The sequence below is a fragment of the Doryrhamphus excisus genome, linkage group LG10 (genome assembly GCF_037039965.1).
Source record: "Doryrhamphus excisus strain RoL-2023G ecotype Guam linkage group LG10, RoL_Dexc_Guam_v1.1, whole genome shotgun sequence".
Taxonomy (NCBI): Eukaryota; Metazoa; Chordata; class Actinopteri; order Syngnathiformes; family Syngnathidae; genus Doryrhamphus; species Doryrhamphus excisus.
The window spans coordinates 10607676-10628690 of NC_136366.1; the positions used below are offsets into that span (position 1 = coordinate 10607676).

At 43.7% G+C, this 21015-nt stretch overlaps 1 protein-coding gene across 3 annotated transcripts; it reads right to left on the reverse strand.

Moving 5' to 3' along the window:
* Positions 1 to 135: 135 nt before the first annotated feature.
* Positions 136 to 20634, reverse strand: tnpo1 (transportin 1). 3 transcript variants are annotated; one of them, XM_058062218.2, is made up of 25 exons: positions 20480 to 20634; positions 20245 to 20354; positions 18498 to 18573; positions 17867 to 18016; positions 17658 to 17764; positions 14158 to 14291; positions 13916 to 13997; positions 12975 to 13097; positions 12791 to 12909; positions 12481 to 12541; positions 11969 to 12143; positions 11732 to 11884; positions 10865 to 11090; positions 10626 to 10797; positions 10467 to 10553; positions 10289 to 10396; positions 9149 to 9307; positions 8969 to 9056; positions 8526 to 8624; positions 8334 to 8429; positions 5743 to 5818; positions 4039 to 4138; positions 3894 to 3968; positions 3549 to 3663; positions 136 to 3195 (listed from the first exon to the last, which is right to left on the reverse strand). In XM_058062218.2, the coding sequence occupies exons 2-24, from the start codon at positions 20347 to 20349 to the stop codon at positions 3556 to 3558; spliced, it is 2679 nt and encodes an 892-aa protein (XP_057918201.2). In that variant the 5' UTR covers positions 20350 to 20354; positions 20480 to 20634; the 3' UTR covers positions 136 to 3195; positions 3549 to 3555. The 3 variants fall into 3 exon arrangements, 2 of the variants coding, with proteins under 2 accessions (XP_057918201.2, XP_057918209.2); XM_058062226.2 differs by having other exon boundaries at positions 20422 to 20609; XR_009120793.2 differs by lacking the exons at positions 136 to 3195; positions 3549 to 3663; positions 5743 to 5818.
* Positions 20635 to 21015: the final 381 nt, after the last annotated feature.

Sequence of the window (21015 nt, forward strand, 5' to 3'; positions counted from 1 at the left end):
AGTATAACACTCAAATCACAGCGCAATTTTGACGACTGATCACACACATACATACACACACACACATATACATATAGAAATACACACACACACATACATACAGATAAAAAGCCCACATTGAAAAGAGACATAATAATGTAAACAATTTATTTATTGGAACAATGTACAGATTCAAGCAATGGTAACCAGTCACACCCACTAGATCGTCTTACAAATATTACAAAAATTACAACAGTACAATATATATTCTTTTATGATCCAAAATATTTGGTGGCCCCCACATTTTTTTCTTACTTTTTGATTTAATTTCAGCAGCTCATGAAAAAAAAAAACTATCAAAGTGACGCTTTTGCTTCTCACAGCAAAACAAGGCAGATGGTCTAAACACAGAAGGCTAAAGGAGGCGGACGATTCTCTTCTGACTAGACATTCCTCAACATGTCGTGGCGGGCGTTTTACAAAATACAAACTTGTCAAATCAATAAAGCTTTGTACAAAGTTGAAGCTTTACCTCAAGTACTAGTGGTACTAGTAGTAGTATTTGATTGAAATCAAATCAGCCGTCACCTAAGACACTTTTAGCGACCGAATCCCATCATCCCCTCAAGGCGTGACATTGAATTATTACAGGAATTTCCATCACAATCACAGGATTATTTCTTAAGTGCAACTTCCTATTTATGTACCTAATGGGATTCTCGTTCCCCCCTGCTTTTGCATTGTACCATGTGTGCAGGTGTCCTCGAAAAAACGCTGGGCGTGTGTCTTCTAACGGGAAGGGTGAGGTTCTCGGTTGTCTACGCACATGCACGTCGAGTGTGGGGCGGGCCGGGGGTCAAGAAAAAAAAAAAATCAACAACAGTGAACACAGACAACCTGAGGATCACATGTAGAAAACGCATATTCAAGTAGTGGTAAAGACGACATACAGCAAACTCAGTGGAACACTCTCCATATCTCACATACACACAAATCACTACATCTTTCCACCATCACTCGGAATGTGACAGACACCAAACAAAGGACGTGGCACGTAAACAACAAAGTATTTGCCTCTGTATTCCATGATGAAGTACTACAAGAGTGGTGGGAAGTACACCTATTCACCGATGCAGAGACAGTGGAACCTCCAGAGTGGCAGGCACATCCAGCCTGGGTCAGGAAGTGAACGTTGCACGCCGACTGCAGAATGGCAGTATCTTAAAATGGGGACGCCGCAGAATGTTCAAATGTGACTTAAAACAGTTACATTACTGTTAATAAAGTCACATTTCACCACCCCATCCATAAAATGCTTTAATGTGCAAATGGGTCCATCATTTCAGGAAAGTGTGCCTCAAAAAACCTCTTTACACTTGCATGACAGCTAAGAAGGGCTAACAAGGGACTTGAAACATGCCCCCCATTTAGCATGCCAAATTTTTTGTATGCTAAAGAACTGACGTGCATCTGCAACAAGTGTTTTGTTTTGACGTCAATGGCAGTTAACCTTTTTCCTACTTACATGACTAAAGGTTTAACATGTGACTTGAACCCCCCCAATTTAACATGCACATTTTTTTAGCATGCTAACAAACTGACATGCACATCTGCAACAAGTGTTTTGATGTCAACGTTGGTTAACCTCTTCTTACACTAACATGACTTTTAAGAAGATTTAACATGTGACTTGAGCCCCCCGCCCCCAATGTAGCATGCTAATTTTTTTAGCATGCTAAAAAAAAAAACTGACGTGCTCCGATGTGTTTGGTTTTGACGTCAACGGCGACTGGCTTCTTTTTACACTTGCATGACAGTTATATTGAATACCCCAAAAGTTATTCGATGTAGAATAAAAAAAATGCTTTACCTATTACTATTATTATATTATACTAAAATTCGACTTGTGTGTAAAGTTATACATTATTTCCCATGGGAGAAATGACAAATATTCATCTTAGAGGTTCCACTGTATTGTTGTTTTTTTACAATATTAAGAAATCCCATTACATTTTCTGGCATAAATTGAACATTTCAGCAGCTCTACTTCATTCAAGGTGAACATGAAGGTCCAATTGTAAGGGTTAAAATACTGCAATCGTTACTCCGGCCAGCAGAGGGCAACAATAAAAAAAAGTCCAATCATTCCAAAAGCATCATGGAATACATTTAGGCTTCCTGTACGAAAAATAAAAAGACAGAAGCGCACCACAGGAAGAAGCAGACTAAATGGAACTTCACAGTATTTCAAGGTTTCAACCTAACGCTTGGAGACAACAACACTCCAGCAAGATGACGTCCTATTAAGTCCCTCCCTCCCTCCCACTATGCCAGGGTGCCAGGGGCCACCAACATGCAATAAGATGAGACAGCACCCCACCAAAAACAAAAACTTCAGCCATTCTGGAGTTCATGCTTTTCTCAGCACAAGACAAACAACTAAGATCCAAACATCAAGAAGGTGATGCGCCTCGCTGATGGATGTCACAGTCACGCCATCACAGGACATTCACGCCGACATCACAGCCACTTTTATTTGTTTTGTTTTTAACCTTCTCGCAATTCAAACCCCCTGGGAGTGTCAACATGCTACGGCCGACGACGCGAGGAAAGAAAGCTCTGTAAAAACGGATGTGACGAAAGAAATACACATCACGGGCACCGAAATAAAAACGGCTTATGCTCGACGGCTACCTCACAGTGACACAAGCATGCCAGCTTGCGGAACATAAGCGGGAAGTGAGCGTTGTCTTTCTGTAAAAGAACGCACCCGCTGACGTCAACGTTGCGGCGTTACATTGCCCATGCAAGCGTCGGGTGCTTTTCAAAACAAAACAAAGCAAAAAAAGGGCTCACATTGCTTACACTTTTGGCGTGCGACATGATTACAAATATTCAAATTTATGTCTACGCACTCAAAAATAAATCAAAAGAGCGATGTTGTTGTTGTTATCATGTCTGACTTTTGGTTGTTTTTCCTCCCGTGCTTGGGTTTGGGTCCAGCACGTCAACCCCTCCCCCGTCCCCTACACACCTTGCTGGGCGCCCCCGCAGGTGGCGCCTCCCTCCCTCCCACCCGGTTCTGCCATGTTGGGGGGAGACGGGGCTCGCACCCCTTTCCCTCCCCTCGTCAGGCAGACTTGTCCCCCCCGCAGTAAAGGGTAACGTGTTCCCTGGGTAAAAGGTTCCCCCTTGTTGTATCCCCACGTCAAAGACCTGTGTGGAAACACAAGAAAAACATTAGAAAATTACACAAGTACATAAAAAGTACACAAGCTGCAGGCCGTTCGAATGCACACAACCATTATGAATGATAACACATAGTATGTTTGAACATGAAAGGATCTGCTACTATGATATGGAAAGTGATAACTAAACAGTTGTAGTGGTTTCATTATTGCCTGACAGCCTGTCTCTCCCTCCCTTGCAACATCCCTTCCGATATGAAAGAGAATCACATGGATATAAATAAGGAGTTGTCTTTTTATGCCTACATTTAATACTGTAATGTGCTAATGTGACTGATTCGTTTTGCTATCACATTCCGAGTATGTAGCCGAGTCACTCACCCCGTTGTTACACCCCGTAGAAGGTGGCCAGACGCTCTTTTAATGGCATGGGGAACTGGTCTGAGAAGCGCCTCCAGTTCTCCTCGCCAACCTGGTTCTTGAAACCGTGAAGGATCTGAAATGAAAACACACAAAGAGACATTCAGGATGGGTTGGAAGATCTGGCCTCAAAGGCAAAATATTGTGGGAATGGAGTGAAAAAGAAGTTTAAACAGTTGAAGAAAAAAAGCCAAAAAGGGGAAAAACAGATGTAACGTCACAATAATAAATATTAAAAGGAAATGTGTCAATTTTAAGAGAATACACTGATAACATCATGAGGAGAAGTAATGTTTTTGTTCCTACCTTGTAGAACATGTCTCGCAGGTCTTCCTTTGGGTTGACCCAGGAGGCCACCGCATCGCAAAAGAAGATAAAATCCTGCAAGAGGAGGAGGAGACGTGAGCCGACTTGTCGGTAAATCGGGGAAATCCGCAGACCCGGGACTCACCTGCACGACGCCCCCCGGGTTGACAGTGATCATCGTGCACATTCCTCGGAATGCCGAGTCTTTCTCCTCATTGTCTCTTATATTTCTCAGGGAAGTACACCTGGCAACGAGGACCAGCACATTGACCATCACACGCATCTTAGGGAGGCTCACTTAACATTGCTTAACAATTAGCTTTATCTTATTTGACCTGACATAACTTCTTCAATATCCATGTGGAGGAGAATTTTCTGACTATCAGGACCCGGCAAAAAACACACACGCAAAAACAAAACAAAACAAAAAAAAAAAGTCAAGCATGCACACAAAACTAAAGGAAGCCCATTTCAGCCAATCGGAGGGAAGGAACCACTCGTCTATGTTGCCATGGCAACATGCCTAACTCATTAAATCTACTAACTAATCCTAACAAGTTAACAGTCATGATGTTTACGGCTTTAAGACCATGCGGATGTTTGTTTGGTCGGAGTTCTGGTTTATTTTTACTTTTACTTTCTCCTGCTACTTGGGAGCAAAAAGCTCGGATTTGCACGGTGTCTAACGGAGTGCAGGGTCACGCTAACGCTTTTTCCTCACGAGGGTCGCGGGGGGTGCTGGAGCCTATCCCAGCTGTCTTTGGGCGAGAGGCGGGGTCCACCCTGGACTGGTCGCCAGCCAATCACAGGGCACAAACAACCATTCACACTCACATTCATACCTATGGACAATTTGGAGTGGCCAATTAACCTAGCATGTTTTTGGAATGTGGGAGGAAACCGGAGTACCTGGAGAAAACCCACGCATGCACGGGGAGGACATGCAAAACTCCACACAGAGATGGCCGAGGGTGGAGTAAAACTATAATATTCTCTTTAAAATGTCTTTTTTGGCTGTCTGGAACGGGTGAATTGGATTTGAATTATTTCCTATGTGGAAATTTGCCTTGGTTTTTGTAAGTTTCGGTTTTCGTCATTTTGGAACAAATGTCAGCTGGGATAGACCCCACATTATTCCATTTATAAATGAGGAGTCCTACGTCACTTACCACGGAGGGGTCTTGGAGCAATTAACAGCAATAAACGAGGGATTACTGCACCCATAATTTGACCTCCATAACATTATATAGCCGAATCAGAACGATCGATGCCATGAAGGGACACGGCTTGGCAGTAATGGGCTTCCACACACCAGTTTAAAGAAAAACACTCAACTACTCTGCCCTCTTGTTACTATAGTTTGCCTTGTCGTAGGATGTGGGAGGTTGATTCAGAGGCTCGATGGGTACTTTTTGGGAGGGGCGGGGGGGTGGTAGCGACATGCAGCCGGGTGACGACTAAAGAAAAAAGCAGAGGGGGAGCGAGGAGAGCTCGGCTATCCCTTCCTCTGTTTTCCCAACCAGCCGGCAATGTGACCAATGGGACCTAAGCGACCTGTGCGTCTTTTAGGTTGTTAGCCACAGTCGACAATGACAACAAAATAAAGTCACAAATCAATAATACGTAACACATGAAGTTGCTAATCAAAGAAAATCACAAGTAGGGCCTAAAAGAGGACAGGGTTAGTCACATGGTTGGCAATGATAAGAACAAAATGAAATACTGTTTTTTTGTTTTGTTTTGTTTTTTTTTTACACAAGAAAAATGAAGCAGAGAAGAGCGACAGCAGAGGAGAGGAAGAGAAACAGAGAAAAGGAGAATGAAATAAAAAAGATTGAATAATACACACCAGGGTCTTATAAACTGCTGTAGCATGGGTGCCACCTCTTGAGGACAAACGTAACCAAGACGACCAATTGTTATTGCTACGGTAACGCAATCACGGTTACACACCACCAAACGCCAACCAAGACATGAGCAATGAGGAGGAGGGGGAGGGGAGGAGAAAAAAATAAAGAAAAAACACACAACTCAGAGACATAAAAATCAACAGAATCTGTGCATGATAAGAAACAGAAGATTTCACTTGTGTCGATTGTTACCGCCCCCTTCAGTCGAGGAGGGGAGAATGCAAAAATATGACACTGAGAAAACATACAAACACGTTTAAGGGAGAACACATTGACAAAAGTTGGACAAAGACAGTCGTAAAAAAAGGCAAACAAAGGCTTTCACCAGTCAATTGGTTTGTTTAACTCTAATGTGGGGGTGTCGTCACCTCACATTTCTCCCTTAAACTCACAAATGTTAATTATACACAACAAACAGGAGTGTGTGTTTGTTTGTTTTGGGTTTGTTTGCTCGCTGCCGCTGTTGTTGTTGCCGCTCTTTTGCAAAAGAAATGACACATTGCTCCAACTATACATGGAGGAGTGGGGGGGGGAGACTATCCAGCACGGCAGCTTCACGTATGAGGCAGAGAGGAGCGACCACCTAAGTTTAAGAGACACAGAACTATGCAACATTCTCATTAAACAAACAGGCATTTATGAACAGTCCAATGACACATGCAGAAAGCAGATGGTATGCTCATTAGATTCTGGTTCGGTGCAGGATCGGCTCGGGCCCGGAAAGGACTACAGCGGAACCGCCCGGGTCGCACAATTTGGGAAATGTTATGCACAAAAATAATCGGGCTAGACGTGCGGGCTTTTACATTAACATGTAAAAATTACATGTTAATATTACTACCATCCCGTATCGGCTATTTTCCCTTTGTGGCGCTGGTCTTGTGTCTGTGAACAATGTCTTTTACATGTATGCCGAGGTTTTTTTTTAACAGTCCCACACTGTACTCCTTCATCTAAGAGTCTAGTTTGGAGTTGTTTTTTTTATTCCCTCCCCTCTCCTAGTGTTGTTCCCCCCTTCATTTCCCCACTGAGGGACGAATAAAGGCATATCTTATAATGTCACCTCTGTTTGCTCACATATTCCTATTCCATTTCCTCCACTGAAATAAAAAAATAATGATGAGGAAAAAGTCTAAAATCAGATAAAAAGTCATAATTATCAGATAATAAGATACATTTAAAATGAATTAAAAATAAAACGATAAGCCACAAAGTCATATTTATGTGTTAAAGTCAAAATTCTGAGATAGGAAAGTCCTAATGACATAAATCCTAATTATGAGAAAATATCCAGATAATGGGATAAAAAGTGGAACTCCTAAAGATTCAAACTGCCATGTGACGAGGGAGGATTCATTCATAGGATTGACATGATTTCTTCTAGGGTTATGCTTCAGTTAGAGCTAGACATTGGACATTCTGGAACAAATTATGACTTTAAATAGTTATTAATAATTTAAATAATTAATGACATTGAAATGACCCCAAAAAAGGCCAAAATACTGAAAGTATGACATGTCATCATGAAGGTGCTGTTACTACATGCTCAAGAGCATGGATAGAAAACCCTAAAACCTGGTTGGAGCTTTTTGGAGGGTGTTTTAATAAGCAGGGCTTTCTTGGTGGAATAGGTGTGTCCCATTGAAGTAGCCTCACATAAGGTGATTGGGTAAAATTCCCATAAAAGTGCACTTTTGCATTACAATTTTAGGAGACTCTCCTCCCTGGGATAGGCAGCTATCCTTTAGTTTTTTTAATTTATTAATACAGACTGCGTCCGACCTTGGAGGTTCCACTGTTACATGGCTGGTTTCAATGTGTCCCAGTGTTGCACTTGGGACTCCAGCAATCATTAACATTTGTATGTCTTTGTGTCCACTCATGTATTTACAACACACACATTGAAAACAAAGAGTGGCAAAGACATTTGTAATCCTGCACCAAACACTTTTTTTTTTGCCATTCTTAACAACATTTAACATCTATTGGCAGTGTAAGCACCCACATTTAGAGAACAGTAAAGGAAAAAAAGGCAACAAATAAAAGTGACGGCAAACAAACAGGAACACATCTACAAGAAGTCCCTTTGCTGTCATGTGTGCACCCCTGGGGCTTTATTTTTCATGTCAAGTGTAGCCTTTGCTTCTCAAATGTTCCGCTTTGAATGTGCTGTGCATTCTGTCAATAAGTGACGAGTGGTGAGCGTGGAATTCTGTGTGTTTCCTGGTAACATGATTGTGCTTGGCAGTGTCAGTCCGCATGAGTTACTCCGCAGGACTGAACGCTAACATGGCCGGATGCATCCTACGAGAACTGTTTTTCCATGTGGTTTTATCACCCGTCTCTTCAAAGTAGCTCAAATAGTTTGCATACTTCCAGGAAGCCAGCTAAACCAGAAGGGCTCACAGCCTGGCAGGGGGTGCTCGATCCTGGAGTGGAGGAGTGTGAGAGCACTTTCCTCTCTATGTGTGTGTGTGTGTGTGTTGGTGGCAGATACTCTAGCTGGCTAAATACTGCCACAGTGTGGTACCTGTGTTTTCCAGAAGAGTCTTTGGTGTATTGGGCCTGTTTATTATCTCCACCAGCTGGTGCAGCACCATGGCAACATACGGCTGCATTTCAGGCCCTGGGAATGTCAGGTAAAAAAAATCTTAGTAGCTTGCTCTAGCTTTGTTTTACATGTTAAAAAAAAAAAAAAGAGAGAGCGAGAGAGAGAACTCACCCATTTGTATGGAGATCTCGCCAATTGCCCACGTTGCATTGTTGCACACTGATATGAACTCTGGGTTTAGATTAGTACCCAGTATAGGCATAAAGTCAGCTGGAAGAAGGAAAGTGAGTCAATTTAGCAGCTTGACCCTCATTTACACTTGCACACACGCAAAATTGCGTAATTGAACAGGTGTGAAGTATGTGTTAACTGTGCAGGTCCTCGTGCTAGTACACAAGAAAAATTCTGATATATTCAAAATTTGTGGCATGCATAATTTCCATGTCGTGAATGCAATGTGAATGCACAGCGAGGAAAAAATAAAAACAGAATGCAAACACATCTTTGCGCTTTTCACGTGTGCCATAAATGAATAAATGACACGTATGGCCACGGCAAACTGCGGGACAAGCTGGAGGCAAACTTGCTGTCCGGACAAAGTGCAGAGAACCTACCAATACACTGTTTGACATGCTGGAAACACGCCTTGGTCAGGTCCCCCAGCAGGGCGAAGGAACTCTGACGCACTTCGGGCATTTTATCCTGATAAACAAAAAAGGTAAATATTCACTACATTATGTATGGATTCAAGCATTTTAGAACATACGTATGCAGAAGTACAGATGCCCGCTCACCTGCATGCACTGGTACATGAGGGTGAGGATGTTGCTACGGGCGACAAGCTGCTCGATGTTGCCTCCCAAACCTTCGGCCAGGCCACTCAGCAGATCCAAAGCCACGATCATGAAGTCTTTGTCAGGCACCTCGTACTGGTCTGGCTGGGACTGGTAAAGCTAGGGCAGGAAAGGATGGAAATTGGAGCAGTCATGTTGTCAAATACAAAATCAGAAAAATTGACATCAGTTCTCATTCCGGCCTGCGAATAACTGGCTCACCACTGTCTGGGCAGTAGCTAAACTTTGGCAAATTGCTATCTGACGACAAACTCGTGTGGAGGAACCCGCTGCATACAGTCCAGCTAAAGCAAGGTTCATCCAAGGTGCAGCCCATTTGGGTACAAGCTGTTCATTTAATTGGCCTGCAGTACGTAAAAATACAATTAAACAAAAAAAATTAAATTAAGTCAGAACTTTGCAAAAATAAAATCATACTATGGCAAAAAAAAGAATGTCGTCATTTTAGAAGAATAGAGTTAATATTGAGTTGCAACTTTTGGAAAATCATTCATTCATTCATTTTCTACTGCTGGAGCCTATCCCAGCTGTCTTCGGGCGAGAGGCGGGGTACACCCTGGACTGGTGGCCAGCCAATCACAGACAAACAACCATTCACACTCACATTCATACCTATGGACAATTTGGAGTCGCCAATTAACCTAGCATGTTTTTGGAATGTGGGAGGAAACCGGAGTACCCGGAGAAAACCCACGCATGCACGGGGAGGACATCCACACAGAGATGGTGGAGTTGAACTCGGGTCTCCTAGCTGTGAGGCCTGCACGCTAACCACTGCTGTGCTGCCCTTTTGGAAAAACTTATTCCTATATTATTCCCAAATATTTATATTTGGGAAAACAAAAAGGTAAAAAACAGAAGAGCAAAAATTGTAATACTCGGGACCAACGTTCAATAATATACTTTTCCCCACAAAGCTGAGACTAGATAAATCAAGTGTGTATATGGGCAAACCCTGCATGACATCATGTATGATGCAACCTTAAGCTGCTCACTTCCTGAAAGTCGGATTCCAAAATGGTATAACTTCTGGAGCCTTCCACCGTATAAACACAAACTCAAAAGGCTATGCACACTCACCATGGCCTGAGCGAGCGTCTTCTGGACCAGGTTAACGCAGCGCTGGTACACAGGCTCACAGTAGGGCAGGAAGCCGCTCTGCAGGGCCGTCGCTACGGAGGACAAACACTGAGCGGGGAAATTCAGTCAGGTGGACTGTCAGTGAACCCAATGTGCAAGACGTTTTTTTTTTGCTCACCTCTAATAAGGGGAAAAGGTCTTTGTCTTCATCTTTGAGCTGGTTCCATTTCTGGATGAGCGGAGGCATCAACATCTGGATGTATTCCTGGAAGAAACATTGCATTAGTCCAAGATTACATCATCAACATCATAATAGCACTACAAGTAGCGGCGGTACCGGTTTATTTAGATGGTGTCCCACTGAGTCTGCGAGCGTTCCGATGGCGTCGTAGAGAATCAGAAGGTTTTTGTGCTGGTACTTGTTGAATGCAAACACCAGCGTGTCCAGGATGAATGCTAGGTAGGGCACCAGCTCAGTACAAGCCTCCTCCTCCAAGGTGGCAAAGGCACTGCCGAGAAGGGAGGAAAGACCTTGATAGTAGGCAGGGGGGAAAAAAGACAGATTCCGTGTCTCACCTGCAAGCGGCCTCTTGCACACGCTTGTTGCTGTCCAGAATGCGTTTTAGAAGCTCAGTCATGAGAGGCTTCAGGTAGATGTCTGGTGGCTGGCTGACGACCCAGTGGGCGTAGCGGCTCAGCGTCCAGCAGGTGATGGAGCGCACCAGGGCTTTCTTGTCTGACAGACACTGGATGAGGTGGGGGATCAGCTCGGGGAGGTAAGGGATCATTCCCTGCATGCAGCCTGGAGACAAAGTGTATGGATGAGCTTTGAAGTTTTCATCGGCATGGGTTTCGTTTTGGGCTGTCCATCGATTCAAAATATTTAATTGCCATTAACTGCATTTCGTTCGAAAGATGACTTCTAATTATTCGTAATTAGTCACAGATAGAAGTAAGTTTTTATCTATAATAAGGAGAGATGTAAATCTACATCTACAAAAATGAGTGAACAGTAGTGGTCCACAGATGGATCCCTGTGGGATACGAGAGTCTTCATTGTCTATATTTACAAAATGTAACTCGTGTGGATCGTGGATGTAGTATTATTGTTATTATTATAATTCATTCATTCATTCATTCGTTTTCTACTGCTTTTTCCTCACGAGGGTTGCGGGGGTGCTGGAGCCTATCCCAGCTGTCTTCGGGCGAGAGGCGGGGTACACCCTGGACTGGTCGCCAGCCAATCACAGGGCACATATAGACAAACAACCATTCACACTCACATTCATACCTGTGGCCAATTAACCTAGCATGTTTTTGGAATGTGGGAGGAAACCGGAGTACCCGGAGAAAACCCACGCATGCACGGGGAGAACATGCAAACTCCACACAGAGATGCCCGAGGGTGGTGTATTATTATAATTATTATTATTATTAACTTACCCTCAGCAATGGCTCCCAACACAAGGATCCCGGACTCCTTAACCATCCATTCGGGATGGAAAAGCAGCTCCTTGAGGAATGGCAGAAGGTGCAGCAACAAGTCGTCTCTGAACACGTTGGCCAGCACATCCAGCGCAGCCGCCGAACATTTTCCTGTCACGTAAATAAAAAGATGATAAATAAAACAACACGGGCAGTGAATGCCAACCATTGTCTGTACCAAGACAAGAAACCTACGCAAGTTCCAATCCGAGATGGTATCATCATCATCATCCAGCTCATCGTCGTCATCGTCTTCCTGGTCCTCGATCCCGTCGCCCTCGTGCTGCTGGGCGACTGTGCGGGAGCGGTGGAAGCGTGGCCGGATGTCTTGCTCGTTGTCGGGAATGGCCTCGTCCTCCTCGATGTCACCCTTATGATAAACACAACAGTGAAAGCACATCAGGATTCATAATCCTCCCTATCTAGCATACACATACGCTACAGGAATCTCCAAAGAGACACGCTATGATATGAATATTACAGACTGCTGGGAAGGAATTTAAGCAATTTCACAGAACGCATAGTATAATTTAAATTGCTCTGTGCCTATGATGGTGCTTTGGTGAGCAGAAAAGGCGTGGCTGGCCCTGACTGCACACCATTGCCAGGGTCACACAAACAAATCGAGTGGACTGCATGTCACCCTGTGTCGAGGGTCATTTCACATCCCCGCCCACAGGTTGAAATATGGAGCTGCATAAACTGACCTTGAGCATGATGATGTCGATCTCGGAGTACTTCATCCCGTTGACGAGCACCGGAGTGAGCCTGGGGAGGGAAGCCGGGAGATGGAATGAGCAAGGGCAAGGACGCGTCCGAGCCGACTCACAACCAATTCTGGCGAAGGCGGCAGGTTAACGTGACAGCGGTGTGACAGATGTTTATGGCTGAGGTCAATAGTCAGGGTTCTTCATCAGCAGGCCGGGACAAGGTCTTCGCTGACTTTATGACCCGGTCGCCAATGAATTAACAGTGTTTTGAGATGTGAGCTGTGAAGGATGCGTCTGAGGTGCTTACTGGGAGAGGTGGCCGCACAGCACCTCCTTGCACACCGGTTGCTCCGCCAGAGTCAGCCAGAACTCGCAAGCCTCCAATGCCACGTTCTCGTCTTGGTCCTGAGTCCTCTGGAGCATGTACTGAGAGGACAACCCTGGTTAGAGTGCTGTGTCCACAAGAACGCTCTCCCTCCTGCCCCACTCACCTCGACGATGTTGTGCATTTGAGGCAGCAGTCGGTCCAGACGGACCTCCAGCAGCATCACCAGAGCCCTGCACACGTTCTTGCGCACTTCGGGCTCCTCGTCTGTCGCCAGCGCAAACAGGTTCTACACAGGGAACAAAACGACACCAGGATTACATCGCAGTGACATCGGTCCAAACATTATGTACACCACAAACTAAGCTGCATCTAAAATTCTTGCGGGCGGCACGGTGGTCGAGTGGTTAGCGCGCAGACCTCATAGTTCTCCCCGTGCATGCGTGGGTTTTCTCCAGGCACTCCGGTTTCCTCCCACATTCCAAAAACATGCTAGATTAATTAGAGACTCCAAATTGTCCATAGGTATGAATGTGAGTGTGAATGGTTGTTTGTCTATATGTGCCCTGTGATTGGCTGGTGACCAGTCCAGGGTGTACCCCGCCTCTCGCCCAAAGACAGCTGGGATAGGCTCCAGCACCCGCCGTGACCCTCGTGAGGAAAAGCGGTAGAAAATAAATGAATGAATAAAATTTGTTCTATTAAGACCAGTTAGTACATCTTTTTAATTATTATTTTTAGGATTCCACCAGAACATACACAGTTAAACTTTGAGGAAAGGGAACTTAATAATTATTAATTCTTATTAATAATAATTATTAATGACTAATACTAAAGTACATTAAAAGTAAATATATATTTACATTTATTAAATATTTAATGTAAACTATAAATGTAAACAATTAATTAAAAATATAACAAATGAAAATAAGATTTTTTTAAATTATTGTATTGCTTGTTTCCGTCTTATGTAATCTTGCAAGATTTTGGGGCCATTTTTCAAAAGTGATATTGGTAAACAATGAATGAATCTATGAAGATGTGTAAAGAGGCTGATCCAAATGAGGGCGTCACTGTCTTTTTGTGCAGCCATGTCATGTGACTTGCCTCAATGAAGGAGTCGATGTGCAGCATGAGCGCCTGAGTCCGGCTGATGATGAACTGGTTGACGCACGCGATGGCATGAGACCTGCAAGGCGAGCACAAGCGTCACCACGTGTTTCACTCCCAGGCAGCGCTCAGTCAAAGCGGCCTTGTGAGAGCTAGCGCCGCACAATCGCCTCCATACAGGAAGAGGAATATTTAAAGGGGGAATTCAGCGGCGGGATCAGTTGGCCTCAATGTCATACCTGATCTTGGGGCTGCTGTGTTTGAAGAACTGCAAGAACTTGGGGATCATGACGTTAAGAGGACGATCCAGCAGGTCGCTGTCCAGGATCTCAGCAGAGTCCTCGCAGATCTTCTGGAGGGCTCCGAAGGCCCCCTGACGGACACCAGAATTATAAGTGGTTGCTCTTTAATGTAATATCAAATAAAAACAAAAGAAAACAAATAATATGCAAGGAAAACACCTCGGTTTTGGTTATTTTGACAGCCACTTATGTTGATGTGAATAAGAATGGCGACTGAAATGGGTTCCACTGTACTCGGGTCAACCTGCTATGGAAATATATAAGGCCTTATCCCCGATACGTGCCTTGTACTCTCTGCGGTTAAGTAAGCAAACCTATCAAGAAATGACATCCATATTCAGACTTGGATGAAAATTTCTGCTTCAAAAATGTGACCCCCCTCCCGAACCCCCCCACAGATATCAGCAAACATCACATTCTAGTGCTGGCTTCGTGACGAGCGGTTGAGGATGAAGGTTCTCAGGCTGCAGACATTCAGTGTCTGGCACCACAATTGTCGTCTGACACCTTCCAAAATGTGTTCCCATAGAAACAGTTGCCATGGCAGCGTTGCTACCAGATGAAAGTACAAAATGTGAAGGTGCCCAAAGGGAAGACCAGATGGGTAAATGACACCGATACTTGTTTGACTCCCAGCATTTGTACAACACGTTTGTGCACCGACACGTCATCAGAGAAGAGACGCCGTCTTCGTGCATTCCAGTGACACCAAGATGTCTTGGGTGTAATCCCCTCCCCCACCCCCATAAACATCCCACAAACCTCCCCTCCTCCTGAAAGTCCCGGTATGGGAGACCATTACAAAGGAGAATGTACGTCTACCCGCCAATAACATGGAAACAAATATACAAGATGTTGCATGAAGATGACTTTCCTTCCGAAGTGGACTCGGTCTTCACCCTCAGTCTGCATCGTAACAGATTTCCAGCAAGTCCACGTCAGGCCTTCATGCCAAGTCTAAATAAAGCAAACGGCCATCACCTGCTCGCGTCTTTTTATAGAGCGGTGACACGTGGTGCCCCTTCATGGACAGCTTAACCCGGGGCTGTCCAAACTTCTTCCAGTGAGGGCCACAATTGGGAAAAATGAAAGGATGCAAGGGACATGCTATGCTTACTCTTTTTCTACCCCTCATTTTTTTCCTCCCAAATATTTCAACTTATTTCAATCTAAAATTTTCTTTTCTTATTATTAAGACTTAATTCTTGTATTACATTTTGGCAGTTTGTCGTTTTTTTGTTGCCCCCCCCCCCCCCCCCCCCAACTATTTCAAATTACCGGATTTTCTTCTCATAATTAGGATTTCAGTGCCATGATGGTCTGATAATATAACTTTTGCCACAGCCTAATTTCTCAAAAATCTTTTATTTGTTTCTCATAACCAGTTTAAAAAAAGTGTCATCTTCATTATTTTTCACCAAAATATTGCTACTTTTATTCTAGTAATTATTTTTAGTTTTCCGTATTTTTTGTTAAATTATATATTTAGAACGTGCTGCAAGCCAATTAAAAAAAAAGCCAAAGGCCACAAATGGACCCCAGACTGCACTTTGGACACCCCTGACTTAACCACATAAAGTCATAAGACGATCATTAGGTATCCTTAAAAGTCCTTGTCATGCAAAAGTGACTTTTTAATGACCTACCAGTAAAACGTGTCCCAAGAGCCGGTTTATGAGGACTTTTGCTGACTTGTTTGATCTCGAGAGACGAGGTTGGTTGGGAGAGAATTGGGGCAGGCTTTGCTACACATCTTAAAGCTCTACAAACTACAGTCAGCAACAGCCGTGTGAGCTGTCAGTTTGACCGTTTTGGTATTCTTCAGCGAATAGGCTAACTTAGCACGATGTTGCTGTTAAAATGTGAGTGTAACGTTAGTACTGTGGCATCACGTAGTCATGCTAGCATGGCTAACGGTTTGTGTTCTCCTGCCCCACTCAATGTAAGGTTGTGTTTGATATACAGCATCTATCACGTTGGACAAGTGTAGTGTTAACATGTACATGGAAAAGGTGGATAAAAGTGCACAATAGCACTTCTTGGAGACAAACACAGCTCATTGGCATTAAAGCTACATACACACAAAACGGTGTGTTTCGAACAACACAGATGCATTTCAAATTGGGTCATTTATCAAGCCAAAGTCAGGCAACAGAAAATATCGCCGGCACAGTTCAGCTTTTATGAAGACGACAGCACCAGACCAAACGTTGCTGACTGTGCACAGGCAGACATTTTTTTTCCCGACAACCTTCAACCATCAACAACTAAGAGGCTTTGAAGCTTCCAAGCTGCTTTTGAAAATCACAGCCAGCCTTGTGAGGAGTTGCTACATTTGCTGGCCGGGGCGAATCATAAGCCTCGCACACTTCACGATTCTTAGCCGTGACCTAAATCTCTGCTCGGGAATAAGCTTCATCAGACAGGGGGGGGGGGGGGGGGGGGACACATGGACGCTTTAAAAGAAGAATGCGTGTCTGTGCCATACTCTTCAAGGTCAATAAAAGTTAGAGAGTGCTGGACACGTTTGGGCAACATGCCATTATTACATTACACGCATCTATCAGGTGTGTTTTCACTGCATTGTGCTTGTTGACACAGAATGCAATCCAGTGCTTGCCAACGTGTACAGTCTCACTCAGCACACAAAGTCTGCAAAATGAGGTCATATGGTGCGCTGGGTAGAAAACCATGTTGAATAATCTGTAATTGCGTCTGCTGCTCCAGCTGTGAGAGCATCACTCGCTCATCTGGCCAGCGGGAAGCTATCCAGAAGCCAGCTCTCCCTTTTGCAGCATAAATAATCAAATACACCCACAGACATGAGCTGCTCCTTGCCAGACAGACAGACAAAGGCGCCTCCTTCTTCACACTTGGAAGATAGAATGAGGAATACATAAAGGTAAAAAGGACTTGAACAAATTAGGATAAATTCGACCAAGTGTATCCGATTACCACATCACTACTATCAGGAGAATCTGCTGTGGCCCAGCAAGGTGTGCTGTATTAGGGAACATGCTCCGATGACACGGTGTGGAAGGAAGTATTGTACAGAACAGGAAAGAAGAAACTCCCCCAATGCTAACATGTGGGTATATAATCCTATTTATTGCTTTTTCCATTGCCCCCACCCCACTCTTTCTTTATAAAGCAAAATATATTAATATTATTTTCTCTTATGATGTCTACTACATTGTCTAATATGAACGTAAAGGTGACTATAGGGGTGTTATTCTTGTCTAGAGGGCTTTAACTACTAAAATATTCTATTTGTTTTAGTAGGAATCGTACTTTGTAGAAATTCATGAATCACAGTAAAGTCTAGAACCAATTAACTGTGATAAACTGTCTTGCAATGTCACTTTAATCCACAAGGGGCACCAGGACCACAACATGACCATACCAAACCTTGTGGTGTGTCTTCAGAGCACGCTCACCTCGCACGTGTTGTAGTCTTCAGAATCCAGCAGCAGGCACAGCTTGGGTAAAAGCTCCGGCCAATTTTGTAGCTCTCCTTTTGACGCGATCGTGGTGATGAGGATACCTGTTTGAACGGGTGACATGTACAGTATATACACTCATGCACACTCATGTAGTGTGTGAAATTGTGTAAGGACAGTAAACGGACTACGGAAAACAAACTTACCCACAGTGGCGCGGATGAGGGGTGAAAAGTCTCCAATGTTTTCCAGGCATTCTCTCTTGATGAAATCAGACACCCCGGTGGGGAAGTTTTGATAGTGAGCTTTCACATTGTTCTTCAGGATCAAGCCACTCAGGGAGCGCGTCGGCTCGTCTGACAGGGAGAGGGGGCGAGAAAAAAGTTTGGTAGTTGGTGTATCGCACTGGAAAATCACCGTCCAATGACATCCATGTAGGTCACTATTGGGTTTTTTTTTCGGGAATAATAAATGGTGGTGCTGAGTTATAAATAAGATTTTCATCATAACGTTGCAGTTCTGTGGCGCATCGTGTTAGCCAGGCTATCTGAGAGTGACCATGTGACAGCAATGTCTTGACGCCACGGACATGCCCTGTAGGTCAACTGCAGTGCAGACGCAGTCAAGGGCTGAGCGGTGCCAGGAATCGGGTTTATAATTAGAGCGACCCATATTCTCAGCACCCTCATCATCTGGGGCCGTCGGGTCAGCAGAGTCACGGCCAGACGGACCTGCTGGCAGCTCGCACTAAAAAGAAGCAGAGTCCCACGAAGTCCGGTACTGCATCGAGGAACAAAAACCTCACACACACACACACACACAGATGCGGCTTCTTACCTTCTGATTTGAGCTTGGTCAGAACAAATATCAAGTAGTTGTTGAAATCTGGAAACTGGTTGAGCTGCTCCAGTCTCTGCAGGGAGAAGTGGTTAAGGGGAAAAAAAGTCGATTAATTAATCGAGTGATCAGTTAGGCCAGAGTTATCACGGCAGGGTTGTCTGAAGTGAGGCCTGTGGCTTGTTGTTGAAATTAAATAAATAATAATTTAAAAAAACAGCAAAATGAGAGGGGCGGGGGCGGAGGCAAAATGTAACAAAACCAAGCTGAATTATTGATATAGTTGTTCCATTGCAATATCACAGTTCCATTATCACTCCCTGGCTATATCACGTTTTTTCAGAAAATAATGACTGAATAAATGTTGGACTCTTAGCCAACACAAAACATTAGCTCACATGACGTTATCTTAACACTGCATGAAGTCCCATTCTGTGTGGAAGTGGTACGTTTTTGGCTTCTTAAGTGTAGAATGTTGCATCTCCAGAATGTTGCATAAGTGCAATGTGATGTAAACAATAAGTGAAAGGTGACTATAGTCACGCTTTTTCATGTTTCCAGGGCTCTAATCATGTTAAAAAAACATACTTGGAAAGTCACAAACAGGGTTTTCTATACTCTAACTACAAAAATATTTCATTTATTAACATGAAGTCCTATATCATGGAAATGAATTTATCACGGTCGGATCTGGAACCAATTAACCACAATGGGGGGATGACAGTACCGATAAAATTAATGCCTCTGCATCCTGTGTTTTTTCACTATTTTACACTCGGTGGAAAATGTTTGGACAAAACCATCTTTATTCTTAATGATGGTTGAGTGTTGAATTACTGAGCACTGAGTGTATGCATTATTCCAAAGAGCACCACGCTGTAACTACTTCTTGAGTGAAGCTACCATAATTATGTTTTTACTTACACACAAGGAACGCTATAAACTGAGCACCACCTGTATACACTTTTTTTTTTACTACTTTATATTTCACATCTTCTCACATGATTTATGGCGTCTTAAAATATGGGAACCATTGACTGATGCGGCATAACATCTGAGATCACATCCGCTATTTGGGGAGGCGCCATCGACCTTGACCATATAAAAAAAAAATCTAATATCAATCCATCTCTCAGTTTCAGCGGATGTTTGTTGTAGATGATATTAAATTCCCTCAAGCGCAAGTATCACAAGAACGGACATAAACGACCGAGTAATGGATAGACCGATACAATGCTGTTATTAGCTTCAACTACATATTATAATCCATCCCTTTTCAGATGACCTGAAGCCACTCAAATTACATTTATCAATTATAGCTGGTGTGCAAATTGAACTGTTGTGATTGACTGTGTCATTCCTACAGAATATAGCGAAGTGCTTGTTATTACATGAGTACTAAATATTATATGACAAAAACATTTGCATCGTTTTGATGATTACTATGCACAATCAGTAAACAAATCAAACCTTAATTGACATGTCAGTGAGGCTTGATTACATTCCCTTGCAGTGTACAAGTTCGACTGAGGAGCGGCTTTTAGATGTATTTTAAATGCGGCATTAGTCAGTACCAGCACAGCAAATGTCTGCTTTGGCTACAAATGTAACATTGTTACAACAAAAACAACAACAGGTCGGCACCTGCTATAACGTAACCTCCACGGCTAGCAGTGGCTAAAGCTAGCTTAGCGTTCGTCAACATGAAGCTATTATGGTTCTTCGTCTTCTTTTCTAAAAAGGATACTTGCTGGACAGATCTCTGGGTGGATGTATCGGGCGACTGGGACTCTTTGAGCAGCTGTAAAATCTGCTGCAGTCCTTGCTCGTCTGGCTTCCACACGCACTCCATCTTGACTGCGGATGAAGACACGGCATTGTAAGCTAGCATCAATGGAGGATTTGCTAACAAAAAAACACCCACTTGTTCGGCCTCGCAGGAGGCGGGGAAACGCTCGGGAGGTACCGGGGGAGTCTCTCACCTGTTGAGGCCGCTTAGCCGAGGTACTGGACTGAGGCTGGCTGTGTGATAAGTGGCGTGTCTGGGCTGTCAGACATCGGCCTGTCAGTCACTGAGCGACATCCAGTCCACTACCAGCAGAGAGCGAGAGAGGGTAGAGTCCGGAGCAAGCCCAGCCTATTTAAATGGCTGACAGATCAGCTGATAAGCGGCTGCACGGTCCTAGCGCCCGTTATGTAGCCAACCATGTTGAGTACTTCGCTGCAAAGTCTGTTGACGAAATAGATCAGTATATCAATTCTTTTTTTTCTTTGTAACTTTAGGAAATATACATGGTAATGTCATGCTTTAGTTTATCAAAAACATGCTTAACAAAGTTTCGTGAAATGACATCACAGTTCAACATTAGTTTCATCCGTTGATTTCCTGTCTTTAACATGTTCCCATGCTGTCGTTGTCTAATAGAGGAAATATAATAAATAGTGTGCAATATATATCTTTCAATAAGAAGTAAAAAACTGACAAACACTTAAAATAATTTTAATAATACCAAATACT